Genomic DNA, 21,404 nt, shown 5'->3' with positions numbered 1-21,404 from the left:
AGCAAGCCAGCACCTGTGATACCCTCAGAGGGTTGAAGAGCGCTGGGGTGGGACACAGCATGCCAGGCTGGGGGACGAAAAGTGGGCTAGGCCAGATCCCCAAGGACCTGGTGGGCCCACGAGGGCGTCCAGAATGTGACCCTGTAGACCCTCCGCGCTGCTGAGAATGGACAACGAGGAGGCGTTGAGCTAGCTGTGACCTTCCCAGAACATTGACGTCCCAGCTCACCCTTCATCCATGGTTCCCTTGCCCGCATCACCTTCCATTCTACTCACACAAGAGAGAAGAGCCATTTGCTTCAGGGTAAGAACACCTTACACATTCTGACCACACATTCTGGATCATAAGAAAAACAATGAGCTGGAGAGGATTTCTACAACCCCGAGAGCAGCAGCCTTTCCACTTTCCTAGTACCATAACTCTGAGGTAACTGTGCCGAGGACAGCGGGATGGGGGGGCTCCTATGTGACACAGGGTCCTTTGGGGTCAGAGGAGGGGGAGAGTCCAGGTTTGCAGTTCCAGAAATGAACCGGGCACTATATTAAGTGCTGTACATTCACTGGTTCAAGCGCTGGATATTTCACAGTGACGCTAGAAGGTAGGCTCTGTTATCATCCCCACTTGCCAAGACTTCTAGAGATTAACCGGCCACTGTTCGTGCAGGAAGGAAGCAGCCCACCAAGACTGAACCTGGTGTTCCCAATCACACATGGCCAAGTTATGGGCATGGGTCGTGACAGTGAGGTGATACAGTTCCAGTCAAATTATAAATCCCCAGCACCTAACACACAGCCCGGTGTATACAGCAGATATTCAACAAACACTTCCCAGATGTCATGCGACCAGACAACCCACACTCCCTCACCTTACCCCTGCCAACGTGGAACAGTACAGGGCAGAGGAACACGGTCAGAAGAAAGTGCTACTGGGGCATGGGGAGGGCTCAGTCAGTTAAGCATCTGACTCTTGGTTTCGGCTCAGGTCACGATCTCAGGGTCCTGGGGTCAAGCCCCATTTAGGGCTCCCCACTCAACAGGGAGTCTGTCTCCCTCTCTCTGCCCAGCACCCCACCCCCCACCTGCCACTCACATGTGTGCACATGCCCGCTTGCGCTCTCTCGCTCTCTCTCAAATAAATCTTTAAAAAATAAAGAATATGCTACAGGTAAAAAAATAATAATTAAAAAAAATTTTTTTAAAAAGAATATGCTACAGGTCATGATCTCAGAGTCCTCGAATGGAGCCCCATCTCAGGCTCTGCGTGCATACGGAGCCTGCTTGGGATTCTCTCTCTCTCCCTCTGCCCCACCTCGTGCTCTCTCTCTTTAAAAAAAAAAAAATATGGGTAACCCGGGTGGCTCAGCGGTTTAGTGCCACCCTCAGCCCAGGGCATGATCCTGGAGACCTAGGATCGAGTCCCATGTCAGGCTCCCTGGTGGAGCCTGCTCCTCCCTCTGCCTGTGTCTCTGCCTCTCTCTATCTCTGTGTCTCTCATGAATAAATAAATAAAATCCTTAAAAAAGTAAAATAAAATAAAATTAAATTAAATTAATATATATAAAATATAAGAAAATTTTATACATATAAATATATTTATATTTATGTATAAATATATTATAATTATACATATATATAAAATTTCTAGTACCTGGCCCTTAGGAATTCTAATACTAATTTAGCTCTGGCCTCCCTTTCACCGCAACAGTGAAAAGAGGGTCTAATTGAAGAAGGTGAGGGGAATGATAAGGAAAACAAAAAAGATTTTTCTCTCTCCTCTGCTCTGTGCTTGCCAAGTGTCTGGAGTTGAAGCTGCCGAAGCTGGGTGAGCCCAGGGGGCTCCTATACCGTGAGCCGGAAGGCTCTGACCTCTACAGGCTGGACAAAGCTGAGCAGGTGCTGCTGCTTTGGACAAAGTGGGCATGTTTGGGACCCTCCAACTGCCTGGACAGACCTCTGGGACATCCAGAGGGGTTGGAGATGGGGGCAGGGGCGGCTCTGCCCACTAGAGTCATCTGTGGGGAGCCTGAGGATTGCACTTACCCCCACCACAGGCCTGGATAAAGAAGAGCTTGGGCTTCCCTCCCAAGCTGGGGCAGCCAGTTCCATTGAAGATGTTCACAATTTTCTCAATGGACACAGGACATCCATCTGTGCCATAAACGGCCCCTGGGAACTGGCGGTGGCTGGCCTGGAAGACCAAGAGAATCCTGATTACAAAACCAAGAAGTTGGGGTGGGTCCAACACACTGCTCAGAGGCTTTGTAGGGCCAAGCAGTTAGAAGGCCCCAGCCAGGGGCACGAGGCTGCTTTAGACAGAGGGTGGTTCTGGATGGGCCCCGGGTCAGCATCTAGTCTAGAGGTCTGACTCATGTGCCTCCAACAGCCTAACTGGAGACCGCTGGCCAGCTGCTTCTAGATCGGTGGTTTTCAAAGTGTGGTCCCTGGACCAGGGGCATCAGCATTGCCTGGGAACCTGTACGGCGTGCTGATTCCTGGGCTCTACACAGACCTACGTCAGAAACCTTGGTGGTGGGGACCAGAATGTGGTCTTTCAGGAGCCTCTGATGCAGCTGAGCATTGAGAAACACTCTAGATCAGTTCTTCTCAAACTTTCTGCATATGGGGACCCTGTCAAAGTGTAGGCTCTCTGGGAAGAGGTCTGGGGCAAGGCCTGAGAGTCTGAATCTCTCAAGATTTCTTGGTGAGGCCCGTCCTGCTGGTCCAGGGGTCACACCATGAATGAAAAGGAGCCATACAAAAAAAAAGAAAGAAAAGAAAAGGAGCCATATAGGCCAGAGTTTCCCTCTGTGAGGATGTGGCCTAGTAAGACCAGACCACTGTGGTTTTTCAAGAGAAGCTGGAAATCTTGATTTCTGTGAGTAAATTGCCAGTCATGAAAACACTGTGCCACCCCCAGGGGGGCTGTAGGCCTTTAGCTTGGAGCTTCTGATCTGTCCAACCCTCAAATGAAAAGATGAGGAAGCTGAGGCCCAGGCAGTGGAAGGGGCTGGGCCACAATGACCCAGCACATCAGTGGCCAATCCCAGAGTAAGTCACAGTGTCCTGACACCCAGCCAGTGGCAAAGGGCTGGGACAGCGCCTGGTGGGACCAAGGCAGGAGCTGGGAGCTCCTGTGTGCCGTACCCGGCTCTGAACAAGATCCAGGGTAGGAGCTCTGTGAGCAGCACCTGTGTCCTCCCTGCCTCTCCCACATGGCCTCTCCCAGGAACACCCCCCCACCCAGGGGGAACATCCAAGTCCTCAGAGGGCCTGAGGACTCCCAGGAAAACAACAGGGGCTAGACAGGGCCCATGGCTCTTCTCACAAAGCCCAGGGTGTCGTGGACACAGGAAGGGACGGGGCTCCTTCCCGGCACCTCAGAGCAGCACTTCTGGGTGGCTGCCCAAGGAGCCGCCACCTCTACCTGCCTCACAGCCGTGGGAGAGAACGACCACCACGCAGCAGTCCAGAGCGCTGTGGTCCCGCCGCGCCAGCTCCACCAAAGCCTGGACCATTTGCTACAAGAGAAGGTTGCAGATGAGCCATCGTGTTGATGGATCGGGTCCCCACGCGGGGCCCCCATCGGGGCAGGGCACCTTCCCCGCTCCCAGGGCCAATGCTGCAGTGATGACCGTCCTGACAGTCACAACCGCCACCGGCCTCGGGGACAAGGTGCGGCGCTCGGCCCAGCTCAGACCCTCCTCACACTGAGCCGAGGACGTGAGGACCACTCCTGCCATCTAGACGAGGAAGCGACGGCGCAGGGACACACCGCGGGGAGCGGGCGACACCCTGAGTGTGTGGCCGGGCCTGACACGGCCCCTGCAGGCGCTCCGGTCGTCGGGACCCTGTCGGGGGGTCGCAAGCCCCCGCCCCCGCCCGCCCCCCGCCCCCTCCTAGGCCAGGGGCCTACCTTGGCCGTCAGGTCCCACTTCACCTCCACCGTGAACCGCAGCAGACAGAAGCGTCGCTGCAGCTTCTCGCAGTCGATATTGGAGCCGCCGCGGGCCGTGAGCCTTGACTCGGGGCAGAAGTTCACGTTGTTGATGATGAGGCAGTAGCCGCAGGGGTCTGCGTTCAGGGCGTACGCCTGCCCAGCACAGGGACCAGGGTCAACCGGGGCGCCGCCGCGCTCCTCAGGACAAAAGGAGGGGCCCCTGGCTGCATGCATGTGGTGGGCGGTCTGGAGAGATGGGACAGCAAAGGGGGCCTGGGGGCGCCTGGGGGGCTCAGCAGTGGAGCATCTGCCTTCAGCTCAGGGCGTGACCCCGGGGTCCTGGGATCGAGTCCCGCATCAGGCTCCCTGCATGGAGCCTGCTTCTCCCTCTGCCTCTGCCCTGCTGCTCTACCAACTTGTCCCCCCTCTCTATCAAAATAAATAAAATATTAAAAGAAAGAAAGACAGAACAGCAACATCTACGCCCCACATTCTAGCACCAAAGCAGACTGTAAACCAGGTGGGCATGAGCAGGAGTGGTATGACGTACAGACAGCTAACGCGGGAGGGAAGACCAGCTCCCACGGCAGGATCCAGCTTAGGAATCCAACACCCAGAGGCACTTGCCCCCAAAGGAGCTGATGGATTGCCCCACCCAGGGCAGCTCCTGAGAACCCTGTGGGTGGCTCCGTCAGCAGACTCCTGCCCAGGCCCACCCGCGGAGCGCGGATGCCGCTTCCCAGCCAGGCTCCCCGTCCCCTGGGAATCCTCTCTCACAACAGCCTGCTCTTTTTTTCACGACACTTGACACAATTTAGACTTAGGTATTTCTTGGGCAGCCCGGGTGGCTCAGCGGTTTAGTGCCGCCTTCAGCCCAGGGTGTGATCCTGGAGACCCGGGATTGAGTCCCATGTCTGCTTCCAGCATGGAGCCTGCTTCTCCCCCTGCCTGCTTCTCCGCCCCTCTCTCTCTCTGTTTCTCAAATAAATAAATAAAATCTTAAAAAAAAAAAGATTTAGGTATTTCTTTGGGTAACTAGCCTCTGCTAGGCTGATGGCTCCACAGGGATTAGAAACACAAGGGGTCTGCTCTCAGGTATCCTGGCCTGGAGCCCAGTACTGGCACACAGGAGTCACACAGCAAATGCTGTGAACGAGAGGGAGTGACTCGGTCCCAGGTCCAATTCGGATGCCCACCTCACGTTAGGTCTGACCCCTGACTTCAGACAAGGAAAGAGGAGGGAGGCTTGGACAGCCTGCTCCAGGAAAGCTGTGCTAGAGGCAGGGAGCTATAGGGGGCCTGGGACCCTCTCTCAGGGCTCCGTTCCCTGGGCTCCAGAGGCAGCTGCAGAGGGAAGGATCTGGAAAGTGCAGAGCATTAGAGTCCAAAGCCAAGTCACAGGAAGACTCACCAAATCACCATTTCCCTTGGAAATCTCCTGAACACCTAGAGAAAGAGGGAGCGGGGGAGGCATGAATGGCTGGCCCCTTGGGGGGGAGGCAAGGGTCTTTGAATACAAAAGAACAAGAACCTGGGAAACATCAGGCAGTGCTGGTGGGAGTCTAGGGGCACAGCCACCTTGCAGAACTGCTCAGAAGTTCCAGTGAGGGAATCTGGGTGGGGATCCCAAAGTCATGGGATCAAGTCCCGCATCAGGCTCCCCACAGGGAGCCTGCTTCTCCCTCTGCCTGTGTCTCTGCCTCTATCTCTGTGTCTCTCATGAATACATAAATAAAATATTTAAAAAACAAAAAGCAAACAAACAAAAATAAGTCTCCAATAAAGTTAAACACACACCTATCGTCTGATCAGCAGTTCCATTCCCAGGTTTCTACCCAATAGAAATGAGTGCAATGGACACAAAAAGACCTGGCCATGGATGATCACTGAGGCCTTATTCTTTTTTTTTTTTTAAAGATTTTATTTATTTATTTATTTATGAGAGACAGAGAGAGAGGCAGAGACACAGGCAGAAGCAGAAGCAGGCTCCATGCAAGGAGCCTGATGCAGGACTCGATCCCAGGACCCCGGGGATCACGCCCTGAGCCGAAGGCAGATGTTCAATCACTGAGCCACCTAGGTGTCCCTCTTTTTTTTTTTTCTTAAATATTTTACTTAGTTATTTATTTGAGAGACAGAGAGAACACATGCGCATGCACACATAAGCGGTGGGGGGGCTGCAGAGAGAGAGAGAGAGAGAGATGGAAGTCTGCTTCTCCCCGCTGAGCAGGGAGCCCAACGTGAGCCTCCATCTCAGGACCCCAGGATGATGACATGAGCTGAAGTCAGACAGTTAACCGACTGAGCCATCCAGGCGCCCCACTGAAGCTTTATTCTTAATGCCCAAAGCAAGAAACAACCCAAATGTTCATCAACAAGTTGACGGATAACAATTTATGAAAAAAGCCATGTAAGGGAACACTCCACAGCCTGAAAAGGAACGAGGTACCTACACATACAATGCCGTGGAAAATACGGAACATTATGCCAAGGAAAGAAGCCAGAGAGTATACGTGGTGTGATTCCATTCAAGTGAAATTCTAAAACAGAAAGGCATAAATAAGGGAAGCTCCAGGAGAACAGACGCTTCCTGTCTCTAGAATCCATGGAGCCCAGCACCCAGAAAGTCCTCAGCAGATATTTGCAGAATAAATGAGTCAAGGTGGTCATTTTTTCCATCAGTGTCAAACGAGTTTTCATTTCAATTCATTTCATCTCAAACAAGTCCCCTGACCACCAGCCTATAATATAGCAGGACTTTTTTTGTTCTTTAAACAAAAAGAACTTGGTGGCTACCTCTGAGTTCTGGTGCGAGTTTAGTTGCACTGGAGCCTATTCTTGTGATCCTACAATGGTCCCATTCATTGCTTACAGAGGGCCGGGACCCCTTGCTAGGAACTAATCCCTGAAGAGTTTAAAAGCCACGCCAGAAAAGCATTCACATCTCATTTTTTAATTGGAAACGGTTTTACCTATCTGACGAATCCTATAGTTCATAGCCTCAATCTGAAACTGTAGCTCATTTCCAAAATCCCACTGCACCCCCAAAACTATAACTATTACCCACAACTGAAAAATTCTTTCATTCCCCAAATTAGTAGTATCAATCCACAAAGTGAGAGACGGACATCATCAAAATGGCACAATAAGAGGGGCACCTGCGTGGTTCAGGCAGTTAAGCATCTGCCTTCAGTTCAGGTCATGATCCCAAGGATCCTGGGATGGAGCCTCATGTCCAGGCTCTCCCTACTTGTCCCTCTCCCTCTCCCTGCAACTCCACCTGCTTGTACATGCACACACATGTGTGTGCACACATGCTCTCTCAGTCTTTCTGTCAAATAAATAAAAAAATTTTAATGACAAAATAAGAGTTTTCAACTGCCTTCCCAGACAATGAACACCAATTCTGACAATCATCCACAAGTGAGAATGACTTTGTGTAAGTCCAGGCATTGAGTAGAGAAGTTCCAAAACACTGCTGGTGCAAAAAAAAATCTGAGATTGGATGCACTAAAGAGGTCAGTCAGCAAGGACTGGAGGAGCTGAGTCTTCTTCAAATGTGAAGCCAACACATGACTTCAAAAAACATGAAAATCAAGGAAATAGGACACCACCAAAGGAGCACAATGATTTCCCAGAAAGCAACCCCCAAGAAATAGAAACCTGCAATGTGCCTGATAAAGAATTCAAAATCGCTGTCTCGAGGAAGCTCAGCAAGCTACAAGAGTATATACAAAGACAATTCAACAACAGGAACAATTCAACAACATCAGGAAAACAACATATGAACGAAAGAGATAGAAATCCTAAAAACGAACCAAATGGAAATTCTAGAGCTGAAGAATGCCATGAATGAAATGAAAAATGCAACAGACAACATTGACATCAGACTTAATCACACAGAAGAAAGAATCTGTGAAGTAGAAGACATATCATTTGAAGTTACCGGCAGAGAACAAAGAGAAAAGAACCAAGAAGATGAAGAAAGTCTACATGAATCATGATTTATCTTGAAAAGAAACATCTATGCGTTACTGGAATCCCAGAAGGAAGGAAGAGAGGGAGAAAGGGGCAGTGGGCTTATATAGAAAAATAATGGCTGAGAACTTCTGGGGAAAGATCTGGATATCCAAGGTCATTAACTTCATAGGTCCAGCTACCCACCAACCACTCTCTTGGTACTCACAGACGTCACTGAATCGTCCAGAACCATTGTCCGTTGGCCTGGGCACCGATGGTCTGACAACCTGTGGCTGGAGCTCAGCTGGCCCCAGCACCACCGGAGCGAGTTTTCCTGGAGTCAGCTTTGACGGATCCTTCCCTCTGAGATCCTCTGGTGTGAGTCTCGTTGGTCCAAGCACCACAGGCATGAGGTCCAGGGGTCTGGTGGCCTCTGGATTCTGCTTTACTGCTTGCCGACTCATTCTCAGGCACGAAGCCAGCGCATCCTGGCCTGTGTCCTCCAAGCAGGATATGAACAAAGAAAGGGCCTGACTCCCTCGGGTCTCTAGATCTATGACCAGCTGCCTGGCCTGGTCGCTCCGAGACCCCGAGCCTGCATGCTGTTTGAGAAGAAAAACATGGCACCATTACCCATACAATGTCCTGTGACTTTCCCCCTGTCCTCCCGCCCAATTTCCCACCTAGCATAAGTCTACAAAATCAGGCACATGGACAAAACTTGAGCCTGCACTCATAGTGAGTGTGTCCCACTAGCCAGCCTCTGCTTATCTACTCATTCAGCATTTTGGAGGCATCTCTTATGAGCCCAACACCATGCTAAGAGCTGAAAATACAGCAATAAACATGATCAGTCCTTACGAAGCAAACATCTCGTGGGGGATGCAAACAGACAAATCAGTGGTGACACACCAAGGAGAGAAGTGTCAGATGGGAAAGCACAGGGGCCTAGGAGGGTCCAGGGGAATCCACCTCAGCCTGGGGAAGCCAGGGAGGCCTCCAGGAGGGGGTGTCTTTACAGAGACCCTAGGGACCATTAGGAAGTAAATAATGAATTCAGAGAAACGAGAAATCTAAGCTGGAATGGGAAACAGTCATGAGGGATGAGACCTTTGTGCGGTCATGCCAAGAAAGCTGTGAGGAGCCAGTGAGGAGTTTTAAGAAAGTGACAGAGTCAGATCCACCTTTTAGAAAAATCATCCAATGGGCAGGGTGGACAACGGACAGGAGCGAGCCACAGCCAGGTCAGGTGGTGGCAAAGACGGTGTGGCAGGAATCGAGAAGCGAGGGGACGGGCCAGAAAAATAAGTGAAGGAGAATGCACAGATCTGTGGGCTGATGGGGTGGACTGTAAAGTGCAGGAATGGCTGGGGTTAGTGAGTGGCAGGATGGTGGGGCTGGTCACTGATACAGAGAAAAGAAGAAACTGCGCATCTGCTCGTTGTCCTCTGAGACCCACCTCTGGCCAAGTTCCTCAGGAGCCACAGGGACGAGACACCACCCTAACCTCAAATATCCTACAGCAGCTCTGTCCAAGGGAACTTTCTGTGCTGATGGAAATATTCTTTGCCTGCGCTGTTCAATGTGGCGGGCCTTAACCACACGTGGCTACTGAGCACTTGCACCCTTCAACTGAGGAATCGAAGGTTCTATTTTGTTTAATATTAATTACTTCAGGGCGCCTGGGTGGCTCAGTTGGTTAAGCATCTGCCTTCAGGTCATGATCCCGGTGTCCCAGGGTCCCAGGGTCCCAGGGTCCCAGGGTCCAGTCCCACGTCCGGCTCCTTGCTCAGCAGGGAGTTGGCTTCTCCCTCTGTCCTTCCCCCCTGCTCATGATCTCTCTCTCTCTCTAATAAATAAAATATTTAAAATATATATTAATTACTTCAAATTTACACTTGAATAGCTACATGTGGCTAATGGCTACTATACTGAGCAGCACAGACCTATCATTTCACGAAAAGGTAATCCTAATGAAACGGCTAGCTCCGTGCCGCATCTCAACGTTTATGAGACACTCGGAGTAAGACAGGCAACGTGTTAAATGCTTCGTTTCATCTAGTCCCCCTCAAAAACATTAAGGGGTTAAATTACCATTATCCCCACTTTACAGACGAGGGAAACTGAGTCTCAGTAAGGCACTGCTAATACGTAACAAAGCCAGGAGGAGGCCCCAGATCCACGTGTGGCGAAATGGCAGCCCTGCCTGAATTTGTTGCTAACATTTAACATCAGGGAATTTAACATCAAAATCAGGGTTTTCAGCTTCTCTTTAAAAATCTGGCAACGCAAGGCCAGCGTTCTGGAATGACCACGCTGAGCTGGAGGGCTGTCTGCTGCCTCTGTGGGCATCTGAATCTCTATCTGCAGGCAGGGGTATGGCCTCAAACCACTTCTACTCCTCAGTGCAGGCCCCACAGCAGGTGCTCACGAGACTTCTTTTAATGTCATTATTCATTAGTAATTTTTCATATGACACATTCTATTAAAGCCTTGCTCACTAGGTTCAGGCCAAGCTCCTGGATGATGAAGAAAAGGGACATTGGGTCTGCAGGCAGGCCCCGGGGCCCGGCCAGGGGCGTCCCGGAAGCCACAGACACAGCCCCCGCGCCTGCTGGTGGGAAGGGCCTCCTGGACCCTCATCTCACAGGCCTGCGGGAGGGTCCAGTAAGAAAAAGGCATAAAACTGCTTTGAAAGAGAACCTCACCACCTCCGCTGGGCCATCGTGGGCTCGAGGGGGAGGGGCCCCGGCGGGCTGGGGGCCGGGCCGGGCCGGGCGGGGAGCGGAGGGCAGCGGAGGGCAGCGGAGGGCAGCGGAGGGCAGCGGAGGGCAGCGGAGGGCAGCGGAGGGCGGGGGCTCGCCTGGCTTCAGCACCGCGCCGGGCGGCCTCGCGACTCGGCCTGGGGTCCGCGCGGCGGGGGGGGCGCACCTGCAAGTCCTCGACCATGGCGGCCGTGAAGAGCTCGCGGCTCAGCAGGGCGTCCCAGAGCGCGGCCACCTGCAGCTCGCGGACCAGCCGCACCCGGCACCGCCGCAGGGCCCGCCGCTCCGCCTCGTCCATGGCGGCCGGACGCCGGGCACCCCGCGGCCTCGGGGCGCTTCCGGGCCTCGGCCTCTGCGCCCCGCCTGCCGCCCCCGGACCCGCCCCGGACCCGCCCCGGACCCGCCCCGGACCCGCCCCGGACCCGCGCGGCGCTGACCCCGCCCCCGCATCCCCCCCTCCGCCCGGGCCCCGCCTCCGCCCTGGGGCTCCGCCTCCACCCGGCCCCGGACGCACCCCCGAGTCTCCTCTCCGCCCCCGGGCACACCCCCGCGTCGCCGCTCCGCCCCCAGGTCACCGCCGCGCCCCCAGGAACCCCCCCCGCCCCCCGCCTCCGCCCTGGGGCTCCGCCTCCGCGCCCGCCCCGCCCCGCCCCGGGCACACCCCCGAATCTCCGCTCCGCCCCGGACACACCCCCAGGTCTCCGCCCCGCCCCGGGGACACCCCTGAGTCTTCCCTCCCCCGCCCCCAGGGCGTACCCCGAGTCTCCGCTCCGCCCCGGACACACCCCCAGGTCTCCACCCAGCCCCCAGGACACACCCCCCGCGCCACCGCCCCGTCTCCGCCCTGGGGCTCCGCCTCCGCGCCCGCCCCGCCCCCAGGACACACCCCCGGGTCACCGCTCCGCCCCCCAAGGCGTACCCCGGGTCTCCACCCGCCCCCAGGGCGTACCCCGAGTCTCCGCCCCGCCCCCAGGACACACCCCCAGCCTCCGCCCCGCCCCTAGGGCGTACCCCGGGTCGCCGCCCCGCCCCCAGGGCGTACCCCGATAATCGCTCCGCCCCAAGGGCACACCCCCGCGTCGCCGCCCCGCCCCCAGGACACACCCCCAGCCTCCGCCCCGCCCCTAGGGCGTACCCCGGGTCGCCGCCCCGCCCCCAGGGCGTACCCCGATAATCGCTCCGCCCCAAGGACACACCCCCGCGTCGCCGCCCCGCCCCCAGGACACACCCCCAGCCTCCGCCCCGCCCCTAGGGCGTACCCCGGGTCGCCGCCCCGCCCCCAGGGCATACCCCGGGTCTCAACTCCGCCCCCCAGGGTACACCCCCAGGTCGCCGCCCCGCCCCCAGAACGCACCCCGAGCCCGCACCACCACTCGGCTTTTGCAGGAACTCGGAGGGGGTCACAGTGCTGGCAAGAGGGACACCGTGCCTGGAGCCAGGGAGGTCTCGCGTGGTTGACTGCTCCAAACTCGCCCACGTTAAGTCCCCCGCTTCCCTCCCTCCCACCCCAGCACCTCCCACAAAGGAGAACAGCAGAAACCTCCCCCGGACTCCCAGGAGTAGCGCTCGCGCACGTTTCAAGAACAACTGCTCCTGCTTGTTGAGCACTTGCGGGGTCCCAGCCACTGCGCCGGTCTCTCTGCGCTGTCTCGCCCCGCCTGGACCACGACCCCACCAAAGGAAAACCAAACGGCATTCTTTCCCCCCGTTTTACAGACGCGGGGTGGGGACGCTGGGGCTCAACGCAGTGACCTCGGCTCAAGGTCCCGGAGGTAGTGAGTGGCATAAGGCAGCCGAGGCGCAAACCTGAACCTGCCTCCAGTCCGCCTTGAATGCATCCTCCAGCGCATCCACACCTCGGCTCCCTTCGTTATTGAGTCCACAAATACGCATTAAGATCCCGTCTGCGGGATCCCTGGGTGGCGCAGAGGTTTGGCGCCTGCCTTTGGCCCAGGGCGCGATCCTGGAGACCCGGGATCGAATCCCACATCGGGCTCCCGGTGCATGGAGCCTGCTTCTCCCTCTGCCTGTGTCTCTGCCTCTTTCTCTCTCTCTCTCTGTGTGACTATCATAAATAAATAAAAATTAAAAAAATATATTAAAAAAAAAAAGATCCCGTCTACTCTGAGGTCCACGCAGGCACCGAGAACACACAGTGAACAACACACAGGCCCTACCCTTAGAAGCTACTTTCCAGTGGGAGGAGACAGACGATGAACAATATAAAGAAATAAAAGAGGTTAGTGATCAATGCAAAGGAAATTTTTAAAACGACAATAATAACAACAAGGTGGGGGTGGAATATTAAATCCCCTTTTTCGTATCCCCAAGGAACCTGTATCATTGGGTCAGTGAAAGTCTACCGCATTCGCCTGTGACTCTCCCCCGCCCTCCCCGCCACACGCACATCCCTCTCCCGCGCTGAGGGCGGTCCCAGGCACATCCTATGGCGGAGCTCGCTTTGGTAAATAAAAGAGTAGGAATCCTGGATTCCACGCCTTGGGCAAGTCCCTGCCCCCCTCCGGGCCTCAGTCTCTCCATCACTATAAGGAGAAGTCGGACTAGAAAGGCTCCCCAAGGTCCCGTCCAACTCTGAGGCTCTAGGATTCTATGAATAGGGTTAAAGAGAGCAGGGACCAGCGATTGCCTCCCCACCCTAGCAACTGTTGCTAGACGAGGGCCAGCTCCAGGTAGGAGTGGAAACTCCTCCCTGGACCGGGGAGGTCCCCGAGGCATCCCATCATGCATCGGGACTTCGCCTCTCTAGAAGGCACGTTTTGGCCTCCTTGGTCACGACCATCCCTTTGGCTGCTGCCGAAGTGCGCGCCTCGTTCCTATGGCAACCGCGCCTGGTCCACGCGCAGACGGCGGGTAGCAAGGGTCAAAATAGATCCGAGACGCAGACGTCCTCGACCCGTACTGTCCGCGCTTTGGGTGAGCGGAGCCTTTAAGTGTCACGTGACTTGCCTCGCTCGTCCCCGCCCCCCTCCCCTCCCCAGGTTCCGGCCGGCGCTGGAGCGGACCGGAGGCTCCCCGCCCGGCGGACTCACTGGAGCTCGGACGCTGCAGCCGGTTGGGCCGGTGCCCTTTCCCGGTAACTCCTTCCCGGCGTGACGCGCGGAGCCGCGGGCGCGGCGGGGCAGGGCAGGCTCGGGGCTCTCCCGGCAGTTCCCCCTCGTTCCCGGTTCCCCCCCCACCCCCCCGCCCCGGGCCCGGGGGAAACCGGGAGCCGACAGGGCCCGGCCCGGGGCTCGGGTCGGCGGCTTGCGACCTCCGGCGGGAGCTCAGACCTGGAGCGTGCCTCCGGGGGGGGCCGCTGCCTGGACCGCGGGATGCTGCCCCAGGGCGCCAGCCTACCTGTTGGGCAGGTGGTTTCCAGCCCCGAGGCCCGCACGGCGCAGCTCGAGACTGGCAGCCAAAGAACTTGGCAGCCGCCCACCTTCGGGGCCGCTCACTGGAGGTGGAATAAGGCCTCGATTGCACTGAAAAATAATAAGTATCACCTTCTGACTGTTGACCCTGTATGTTCAGCAAACCCTTTACAAACACATTTAACTCCCCTGCTGATCCTTTCAAGCTGGGGTTGGGGGTGGGGGGTATGGGTCACCTCCGTTTAGGAACGACCCCGAAGGCTTAGCAAGTTTGAGTAACTTGCCCAAGGTCACAAAGTGGTGGAGGACAGATCCCAGTCTGAGTGTTTGCAGAGCCTCTGTGCTTAACCAGTAGCAGCTACCCACCACCCCACCCCACCCCACCACCCCCGAGTCTTAGCGCTCTGTACAGTGTTGCATAGACCAGAATAGGTTATAGGTTGTCTTAACAAGGAAAAAAAAGAAAACTGATTTGTTTTAGGGTTTTGTTCAGCGTGCATGCAGCCCTACAAATTGGCTGTCAGATGAGTCCCATTTGGTGAGCGCTCCAAGGCACCAGTTCGACTTCCACTTGTCAAAATCCGCCGCTGTCACAGCTTTGCCTGCCTTAAGTGAGGTGCCCCCACTGGACCCTTGAACCTTAAAACTTGAGTAATTCATGGGAAGTCAAGATAAATGTGACCCTTGAAAACTCACTGTGTGATAGGCCACAAAGATCATAAATCTGGGCCGTGAAGGTCCATGCAATCTAATACAGCCCTACCTTGTTCATCAGCCAACCAGGATTATTTCCGAACCCGCAGTGAATTCAGTTACCACGCTCACCAGACGTGGATCTTTTAACACATGGAGACCCTGCCTGGTCTGCATCCTTTGCCATTAGTCTCCCTTCAGGTGGAAAACTAAATTTTTTTCTCGCCAGCTTTTCCTCACCTTTGGTCTCCATTTATAATAGCCGTATTATTGCTCATGGTTAAATTAAAGAGCATTGTCTCAGTTTCCTTGGTCCAGTGGGTGTGGTGAGAAAGAACAGAATTGGGGTACACAGTGTCATAACCGGTTTGTTTTTGTTTTTGTTTTGAGTATCTCACTTTCGTGCTTATGCTTATTTAATCTCAAGAATGTCACCACTGTTTAATTTCATAGTTTTGCCCTTGGCAAATCTTACGATCTCGTGGGTTTATTTAGCCATGTACTCAGGGAAGTATTCTTAAGCCCTGTATTTTTTAATCTAAAGTATGATTGTCAGAATTAAGTGAAATATAGAGTATTTGAGATGTAGTTGCCTCGATTTTCCTATGTATGTTTTCCCACATTTGCTTATTATTTTCTTCATCTCATTCATTTTCAATCATTTCTAAAGCTTTTCGAATCCAAGGAGTCTGGAAAGTTGCTGTTAATTCTTACTGCTCATCTTTTCATCTATGTAGTTCTTATTTGTGATATATTCAAAAAATAGTAGCAAGACTGTTGATTTGAAAAGACCTGATCAAACAGAATGACCCTTTTCCTGCCAAATAGCTTTTGTTTGTTTTGTTTTTCATCTATATATCTTATCCCTTTACCTAATAAGGAAGACTGTCTAGGTTTCTACTGCTGAAACTCATTGCCTCTTCAATCATTTCAGCTCTGGAGAGGAAGAGAAATGGAAGTGAAAAAGTTGAGCATTTCCTGGCAGTTCTTGATAGTTCTGGTTCTGATCCTGCAAATTCTGTCTGCGTTGGATTTTGACCCATACAGAGTCCTAGGGGTCAGCCGAACAGCCAGTCAGGCTGATATTAAAAAGGCTTATAAGAAGCTCGCCCGGGAATGGTAGGTGAAACAAAGAAATAGCAGTTTAATATAAGCTAAGCAGTTTTAGTAGGGAAATGAAGCCTAAATTATGCTTAGCTTTTTTATTTGTCTCTGTTTCTATGTTCAATAAATATATACCTGTCTAAAATATTTTCTCTAGGAGAACTAATGTTCATGTTATTCTGTAATATTTAATGATAAGATCCAAAGCCTGTGTTGCTGTGAAACCCCCTTTTCAGAATTCTTTGGCCTAAAGGATTACCCTAGATACTGCTAGCATATTTAAGTAGAAGGGAGCTTTAGTTTTAAAATATATATGTGGAAGGCAGCCTTAGTTTAAAAATATATACGTAATCAACTATGGATCAGCTAACCCGTCCCCATGATATGTTATTCATAAAGTAGCTCTTTACAAGTGTCATTGCTAAAGGGAACGCCATCCAGTGCTGTTTTCTAAATTACTAATTTTAAGCTTTCAAGAAAATTTAGAGTGAAAGCTTTTTGCCCTCAATTTTATAATATTCGGAAACTGAGTACCTTACTTTTAAAAATCATCCAATAGAAAAATCGTAATTTTGGGATCCCTGGGTGGCTCAGCGGTTTAGTGCCTGCCTTCGGCCCAGGATGTGATCCTGGAGTCCCGGGATCGAGTCCCACATCGGGCTCCCAGCATGGAGCCTGCTTCTCCCTCTGCCTGTGTCTCTGCCTCTCTGTCTCTCTCTCTGTGTCTCTCATGAATAAATAAATAAAATCTTTAAAAAATAAAAAATAAAAAAATTAAAAAAATAAAAATCGTAATTTTACTTAGATAGGTTTTGTATTTGCTAAAGGGTATACAACCGTTTGTGAATTAGCAGGATAGTAATAAATTTAAAATTTATGGACAGATGTCATCAGTTTTTTCCACCAATGCTTTGGACATACCAAAAGTATCTGGATCATATAGCTGGAGGGGAGCAGCCGAAGAGGAAAGGATGGAAGGGGCAAGGGTGACTAGAAGCTGGGGGAGCCAGGCACAGATAATGAAAGGTTTGGGATGGGAATGATTATTATGCACCTACTGCATGCTAGACTCCAGGTTCTATGCTTTTTATCTTATTTAAACCTTATAATTACCCTATGAAAGAGTTATTGCTGTCCCTCTTTTACCTGTGGGGAAATCTGGGCTCACTGTTACTAAGTCTTTAATAACTCTGGGCTCCACAGCTTGACCTTCAGTGCCAATAGGTAGTTTATTGTTTTTTACTTTTTAATCACCTACCCATCAGAGCAGAAGTAGGAGTGAGTGGGTTAGTGTTGGGCGGGCAGGAAGTTATGCAGGAGCAAAGCTGCCACATGCAGATGACATTGCAGGCTGTGCATGACTCTGCCTGACACCATTATTCTTCCAGTGAAAGATGTATCTTAGTTTTAAACTGGTTGCAATAAAGGTAAAAGATAGTTTAAAATATGTTTTGAATACATAAATATTTTAAACCAAACTTCTGTCACAGAGAATCCAGAATTTGATATTAAAAACACAATCTGATTATGTGTGGCCTCTTTCCAGGGACTCTCTTTACAGCAAAATTGCTTTCCACATCGTTTCAAATTCTTGCCTCTTTATATTTAAAACAAAATACATAAATCTGCAATAAATTCATGAGGTATCAGCATTCCTTTGGACAGAGTACAGGCCTTTGGCAACATTTTAAAAGCAGAAATGATTGCTTGAGTATGTGGGATTTTTTAAAAATGTACAGCTTTGACTTTTCTGTCTTCCAGAGCTGAAAAGGGTATTATGATATTAATTAAATGAGTCATATGCTTCTCTTACTTAATTAGATTCTCTCTAGGAGTCATTCATCACCTTAGAAATACAGAGTATCATCCAGGGAAAGTCTAAAATTTTACTTCACCTTTATATTTTCACTGTGTTGTTCCTCGTTGCTGTTTTGGCTGTGGCAGTGTTTTATCCCTCAAATTGTTGGTTTCATTTCATGATGGCTTCATACCCACTGAAAATAGCCGTGCTTCCCAATTTGACTTTTCAGAATGAATTGCAGCTGGGGGAAGCGGTTAATCATTGAATTAGATTTGTAGCTCTCCTCTCCTAGGTTTTACTACCAAGTAATGTTTCTTAAGCTTCTCAAGAGCTTCCTTGGTGAAACCATTTAAAGTCACTTTTTCTTTCAGGAAAACTATGTTTCTCTCCTAATAATTAAGTTTTGGCGTAAGTTGCTTTTCTTTTATCATTTACGTTGGCAAAAATAAACACCCTCACGTCCCAAGAATAAGGCATCCTAAAATTTGATCGGAAGCAAATGGGTATAACATAGTCCCTGGAACAATGAAACAATTTGTCTGCTACTTTTCTGTGTTACTTTTTCTACAGCCAATAGATACCCAGTACAGTATTTTCTTCACTTCCAGATTTAAAGGACGTGTATCATATTGCAGTTGGTGAAATGTTTCCTACACCCTGAAAATAGTATTGGGCAGTACTTTCCTAGAGCCAGATTTATCCTTTTCTACATGTTTGCCACCTCGTGGTAGCGTCCTGCAATTAGGAAAATATTCCTTATAACCTGAAACTGTCTTGTGGTTTCCTCCCTGTTCTCTGGCCTTGGTTTTGTCTGCGTCAGGATCTGTGGTTCTAACCCAGCCTTCCTCACAGCCCTCTCCTTGGTTTGGTCTCCTTCAAAAGCCCCCTTCCAATCCTTCTCCCCCTACTGTGTTCTCTACGTTAAATCTTCATTTGTGTGATTGCATAATTTTTCTCTTTTCAGCCGTTAGCCTAAGTTTGAATATTTAAAACACTTTTTTTTTTTTTTTGTCATCCAGAAACATGCTTTGGAACCACCATCTTATTTCCTTACATCATACTTTTTCATTATTACTCAGCTGAGTTGTTTTTTTTCCCCACTAACACTCATAATAAGGACTAAATAGTTAGGGGAGGAATGATGTTAAAACTCAACAACCAACCATTTGCAATTTATTTTTAGAGAAATCAGAATATGTGGTATAATTCATTCAAATGTAGTTCCTGCCAGAATAAGGTTGATCAAGTTGTAAATTTTCTTTATCCTGTTGTACTTGTGCTGGTTTTAGTAGTCATTTGCTTCCCATTGGATTGTTCTCTTTCTTGAACCTTTGCTAGAGGAAATTTACTTAAAGTTACCAGAAGTGATTACATAAAGAATATACTCTATAATAGAGTCTCTTAACAAAAAAAAAAAAGAAAGAAAAATCAGTTGGTAAAAAAACACTGATTTAGGTCTTGAGGGGTTCTAAGGAAGCAAAACCTAGCCCCTACTTTCCAGGAGTTCAAAAATCTCCAAAGCTGAAATTAGCATAAACATGGGCAGATTACAGAATAATGTATGTCTGCAAATGGATATAGTTAATTGTCAGCTGTGTATAATACCAAACATTAGTTTAAATCATTTTGGATAAACTGTAGGTTTTTCTCACCTCTTAAAACATGGGGCTTTGAAATCACTATCCATTTATAGGTAAAAAGGCCATTTTAGGCAAAAAGGGACAAGCAGAGCAATAATGAAACTGCAGTGTTCTCATCTGAACAACAATAGTCAAATGCTATTTGGAACATGGTTGTCACTAAACAAATTCATGGTGCATCCGAAAGACTATTTCCTGCATCCACCTGAGTTGTCAGAAGAAATCCCTTCCTCTATAGCATTCTAACATTAGGATGAGTTGCTCCCACCTGGGAAGAGAAGTCGGTTCTTAAGGCTCAGTAACATTAGCCTGGAACCAGCTTCAGCAGTGTTTAAGAACAATGTAAAGACATGCGTGTAGCACACTTCTCCTCAGTGGGACCCTGCAGTACCTCTGGAGCTTTGAAAATGTGTGTTGCTAAAGTGCTTTTAGTAGAAATGGCCTGTTTCAAAGTTTCGCTTAATTATTATGGTTATGTGAAGCAATTGATTGCTTCTACCCTTTATTTTTAAGAAACCATCCTAACAAAATGGCCTTTCGTTTGCCTTTGATGTAGTAAACTGTGTGTACGAGATGTTAATTGTATGCAAAACATTAAATCCAGTCTCTCTCCCTGCCTGCCCATTTGTGTTTCAGGCATCCTGACAAAAACAAAGATCCTGGAGCAGAAGACAAGTTCATCCAAATAAGCAAGGCTTATGAGGTATCATGTCAAACTTGTGATGCATCCATTAGCTCGTATTCATTAGGTGGCCAGTTTTGTAAAGACCGCTCAGAAAGGGCACGCTCCCAATGCCCTTGACCCAGTTTCTAGATGATGGTAGAGAAAACATATTTAGCCACATCCAGTATGTCGAAATTGGTGCCTGAAAACTGTAGCTCTTAAAAAAAAAAAAAAAAAACTGGCCTATTTTAAAGGCTTTAATTGGAATTATAGAATTCTCAGAATTCCTAAATGTAGGTCTCTATATCCTTTGTAGAAACTTATATCACATGCTTACCTCAGCAACACAAATTCTAGAACTTATATTAAAGAAAGACTGATTTGCCTATATTTATTAAAGTGGCACAAGGTTACAAATACATTTAAACACAAGATTTTCAACAATTTTCCAACATGTCAGCTTAAGGAGCTTGGCCTGGAATGTGCATAAAAGATAAGTCTGTGGCTTCCTGACTTGTGTAGGGTAATGTTCTTCAGGAGACAGTGCTTGGCTCATGGAATGGCACATCATCCTAAAACACCTAAAACAATTTTAAACTTCAGAGTTATTTCTAAGTAAAACAAAGCCAGCTAACATACAAGACACTGAACTGAATTCTGTGGCTTTTTTTGGCGGGGGGCGGGGGGGATTTCACAGCTTTTCATGTTTTGGTTTGAGTTACTCCAACTAAGTGGCATGACCTATTTTTCTTGTGGTCAAGCTCTGGTGATCAAGATTATGTTAAGTTTTATTTGTTTTACCAATGTGTCGAATCTCTTAAGGCAAAATGAGAACTCAGAATCTCTAAAGCCAAGATGAACATGAGTATCTCAGTGACCAAAGTCTTTTGGTCTTGAAATATTTAATCATTTCTATTGAAAGAGGAGTTGCCTTGGTATATTGAAGACTGCATTCAGAATATCTAACCGTGTTGTAGCTTTACATCTCTTTTCTTCCTGTGTCTTTGACACTGCTCACACGATAGTCCTTTGGGTGAAACTTTTTCCATTTTATAGATTTCCTTTTTTTTTTTTTCTTTCCTTGTAGATTCTTTCCAATGAAGAAAAGAGATCCAATTATGATCACTACGGAGATGCTGGAGAGAACCAGGGCTACCAGAAGCAGCAGCAACAGCGAGAGTATCGCTTCCGTCATTTCCATGAGAACTTTTACTTTGATGAGTCTTTTTTTCACTTCCCTTTTAACTCTGAGCGGCGGGGCTCCATTGATGAGAAGTATTTATTGCACTTTTCACACTACGTGAATGAAGTGGTGCCAGATAGCTTCAAGAAACCCTACCTCATCAAGATCACCTCAGATTGGTGCTTTAGCTGCATCCACATCGAGCCTGTTTGGAAAGAGGTAGTTCAAGAACTGGAAAGATTAGGTAAGATAACTTTATTTGCTGAAGGTGTTTATGTTGGAGAGG

The 21,404-nt window shown here is 49.9% G+C and overlaps 2 protein-coding genes across 12 annotated transcripts in view; one reads left to right on the top strand and one right to left on the bottom strand.

The window, feature by feature from the left end:
• CASP9 (caspase 9) overlaps positions 1-10,996 on the bottom strand; it is a 43,135-nt gene extending 32,139 nt beyond the window's left edge. For 6 of the 7 annotated variants that reach the window (XM_072828243.1, XM_072828238.1, XM_072828239.1 and 3 more), the window contains exons 1-6: positions 10,829-10,996; positions 8,124-8,499; positions 5,349-5,383; positions 3,914-4,090; positions 3,429-3,518; positions 2,041-2,188 (exon numbers count right to left, since the gene is read on the bottom strand). In XM_072828243.1, coding sequence (XP_072684344.1) covers positions 2,041-2,188; positions 3,429-3,518; positions 3,914-4,090; positions 5,349-5,383; positions 8,124-8,499; positions 10,829-10,960 — 958 coding nt within the window. In that variant the 5' untranslated portion in view covers positions 10,961-10,996. The remainder of the gene's footprint in view (positions 1-2,040; positions 2,189-3,428; positions 3,519-3,913; positions 4,091-5,348; positions 5,384-8,123; positions 8,500-10,828) is intronic. The other variant, XM_072828244.1, reaches the window with a different exon arrangement.
• A 2,612-nt stretch (positions 10,997-13,608) lies between these two features.
• Positions 13,609-21,404, top strand: part of DNAJC16 (DnaJ heat shock protein family (Hsp40) member C16) — a 40,981-nt gene continuing 33,185 nt past the window's right edge. For 2 of the 5 annotated variants that reach the window (XM_072828224.1, XM_072828223.1), the window contains exons 1-4: positions 13,609-13,756; positions 15,661-15,845; positions 19,908-19,974; positions 21,023-21,362. In XM_072828224.1, the coding sequence (XP_072684325.1) occupies positions 15,679-15,845; positions 19,908-19,974; positions 21,023-21,362 (574 nt within the window). In that variant the 5' untranslated portion in view covers positions 13,609-13,756; positions 15,661-15,678. Of the gene's footprint in view, positions 13,757-14,036; positions 14,184-15,660; positions 15,846-19,907; positions 19,975-21,022; positions 21,363-21,404 lie in introns of those variants that run through there. The other 3 variants (XM_072828222.1, XM_072828221.1, XM_072828225.1) reach the window with 2 other exon arrangements.

Source organism: Canis lupus, chromosome 5, assembly GCF_048164855.1.
Source record: "Canis lupus baileyi chromosome 5, mCanLup2.hap1, whole genome shotgun sequence".
Lineage (NCBI taxonomy): Eukaryota > Metazoa > Chordata > Mammalia > Carnivora > Canidae > Canis > Canis lupus.
Note: the sequence above shows the minus strand (reverse complement) of the source record. Positions and strands in the feature narration are given on the sequence as shown.